Source organism: Apodemus sylvaticus, chromosome 1, assembly GCF_947179515.1.
Source record: "Apodemus sylvaticus chromosome 1, mApoSyl1.1, whole genome shotgun sequence".
Lineage (NCBI taxonomy): Eukaryota > Metazoa > Chordata > Mammalia > Rodentia > Muridae > Apodemus > Apodemus sylvaticus.
This window is the reverse complement of record NC_067472.1, coordinates 50,118,029-50,120,418: the sequence shown is the minus strand read 5'-3', so window position 1 is coordinate 50,120,418 and position 2,390 is coordinate 50,118,029. Positions and strand designations below refer to the sequence as shown.

The following is a 2,390-nucleotide window of genomic DNA, read 5'->3' as shown; positions in this document are numbered from 1 at the left end:
CTCATGTAATATGGAAGTTGGAAAATACCATGATATCCTGCCTTTAAGGATGATAAGATTTGCAGCTGGTGATTCATGCAATCTGTCTTAGATATGAAGATCAAAATCTAAAGGGTCAGGAAACTGGGTTTTATCAAATCTGTACTCTTCTCAGAATAGATTTTAAGGATTTTATGGTAAAGTGGTTGTTTTGCTGCCATCCCACTGAAACTACAATTTGACTAAACTAATGAAGGTGCTGTTTAAAAATAGTTAGAACCAGATCATCAGTTCTGATATTTGAGAGTGATAGGAGATGATTGCTCAGGGAAAAGAGGGGAGGAGAGTGAATGAATGAGGAGAATAGGGAATAAGGACCATAAAGGAGGAGGAACAATGGGCGCACACACACACACACACACACACACACACACACACACACACACACACACAGAGAGAGAGAGAGAGAGAGAGAGAGAGAGAGAGAGAGAGAGAGGCATTGAGGACAAGTGAGACAGAGGAGGGTTGGATTTCTCAGTAGTGGGATTACATTAATCCACATAGATGATAGACTGTCTTAGTTTTTAATTTAATTGCTTCTAATTCTAGACACTTGAATTCTTGGAAATATGGTCACAGACATTCCAGTAATGCAGTAAGATGAAAACATAAAATTAAGCACCACAAATAGAAACATTACACTTGCAATTCTATAAAATTTACCATAGTCATGTGCTTTTCATGGAACACTTCCGAGCACTTCTATATCCATGGTATTTATGTTAAAATTGCTTTATGTGTCTTTGCATTGGGATATAGTAGGTAAAATACATGTAGTTAACTGATAGATTAATAGTTTTAATGGGATATCGAAAACTCTAAACTATTATATATCATCCAAGTATATACTTCTGTATAAATTATTTTGCAAGAGGTTTGAAGCAGTAAAGACATCATTTTATCTACTTCAATTTGTTGTAGATGTCAACTCTAATTCATCACAGGGAGGAAATCTGAGAAGAATGAAGTTACAAATTGCACCATACAAAGTTAATTTAAAACCCATTTTATTGCTTTTTTAAAAAGCAAATGAATGCGTTCCTAAACCTTAATTATGTTGTATCAACTTTATAAATGCTTTCTTGACCTCCTTGTTCCTCAAGCTGTAGACTAGAGGATTCAGCATGGGAATGACCATGGTGTAGAATACAGATGTAAGTTTGTCTGTGTCCATGGAATGACTGGAGCTGGGCTGTAAATACATAAAAAAGACAGTTCCGTAGCAAATGGAGACTGTAGTGAAGTGGGAAGCACAGGTGGATATAGCCTTGTGATGTCCTGAAGTTGAGTGCATCTTTATGATGGAGACAAAAATTAAAAAGTAAGATGTACATATAACGAATAGAGCAAAAAACATATTTAAACTCTCAATGTAAAGAAGAACAAGTTCTCTAACTTGATTATCAAAACAAGTGATAGCCATGATTGCAGGAATATCACAGAAAAAATGATGAATCACATTGGACTTGCAGAAGGAGAGAGTGAATATGTCTGCAATATGAATGGAGGCATTCATAAAACTGATGATATATGAGCCAGTGATAAGCCATCTATACATACTTGTAGTCATGATGGTGGTATAGTGTAGGGGCTTACACACTGCTGCATAGTGATCATAGGCCATGGAGGCCAACAGATAATTCTCCACAGTAGCAAAGCCTGCAAAAAAGAACACCTGAGCAGCACAATCATTGTAAGAAATGATCTTGTCTCCTCCAAGAAGCTCAGTCATGACTGTGGGGGTGACAGCTGAAGAGTAACAGAAATCCACCAGAGAAAGATTATCAAGGAAAATGTACATGGGGGTGTGGAGCCGAGAATCCAGGACAATCAGCAGGATCATCCCTAGGTTTCCCACCAGGATGATGGTGTAGATGAGAAGGAAGATGATAAAGAGTGGAAGCTGCAGGTCTGGGTCATTTGTGAGTCCCAGCAGAATGAACTCTGTTACTTCTGTCCTGTTCCTCATTACTGTCATCTTATAATCCCTATATTCTCCATATTAATAAAAAGGAAAATATAGCTTGAATGTTCTTTGGAACTTAAAAATATAAACTTTATTCTTTATATACATTTTCATACAATATATTTTGATCATATTCCTTCCCCTTCTCTTAACTCTTCCCAGATTTTCCGCACTTAACTAGCTATGCCAACTTTTATTTCTACTTTTCAGGAAACTAGCATGGGCTTTAGAAAACAACCCTATTAAAAATGGGGGTACAAAGTTAAACAAAGAATTCTCACCTGAAGAACTTCGAATGGCAGAGAAGCATCTTAAAAAATGCTCAACTTCATTAGTCATTAGGGAATTGCAAATCAAAACAACCCTGAGATTTCATCTTACACCA

General features: G+C 36.7%; 1 protein-coding gene across 1 annotated transcript; it reads right to left on the bottom strand.

Moving 5' to 3' along the window:
• Nucleotides 1-1,087: 1,087 nt before the first annotated feature.
• Nucleotides 1,088-2,017, bottom strand: LOC127689494 (olfactory receptor 5B2-like). The gene has a single exon (XM_052189206.1). The coding sequence runs from the start codon at nucleotides 2,015-2,017 to the stop codon at nucleotides 1,088-1,090; it is 930 nt and encodes a 309-aa protein (XP_052045166.1).
• Nucleotides 2,018-2,390: the final 373 nt, after the last annotated feature.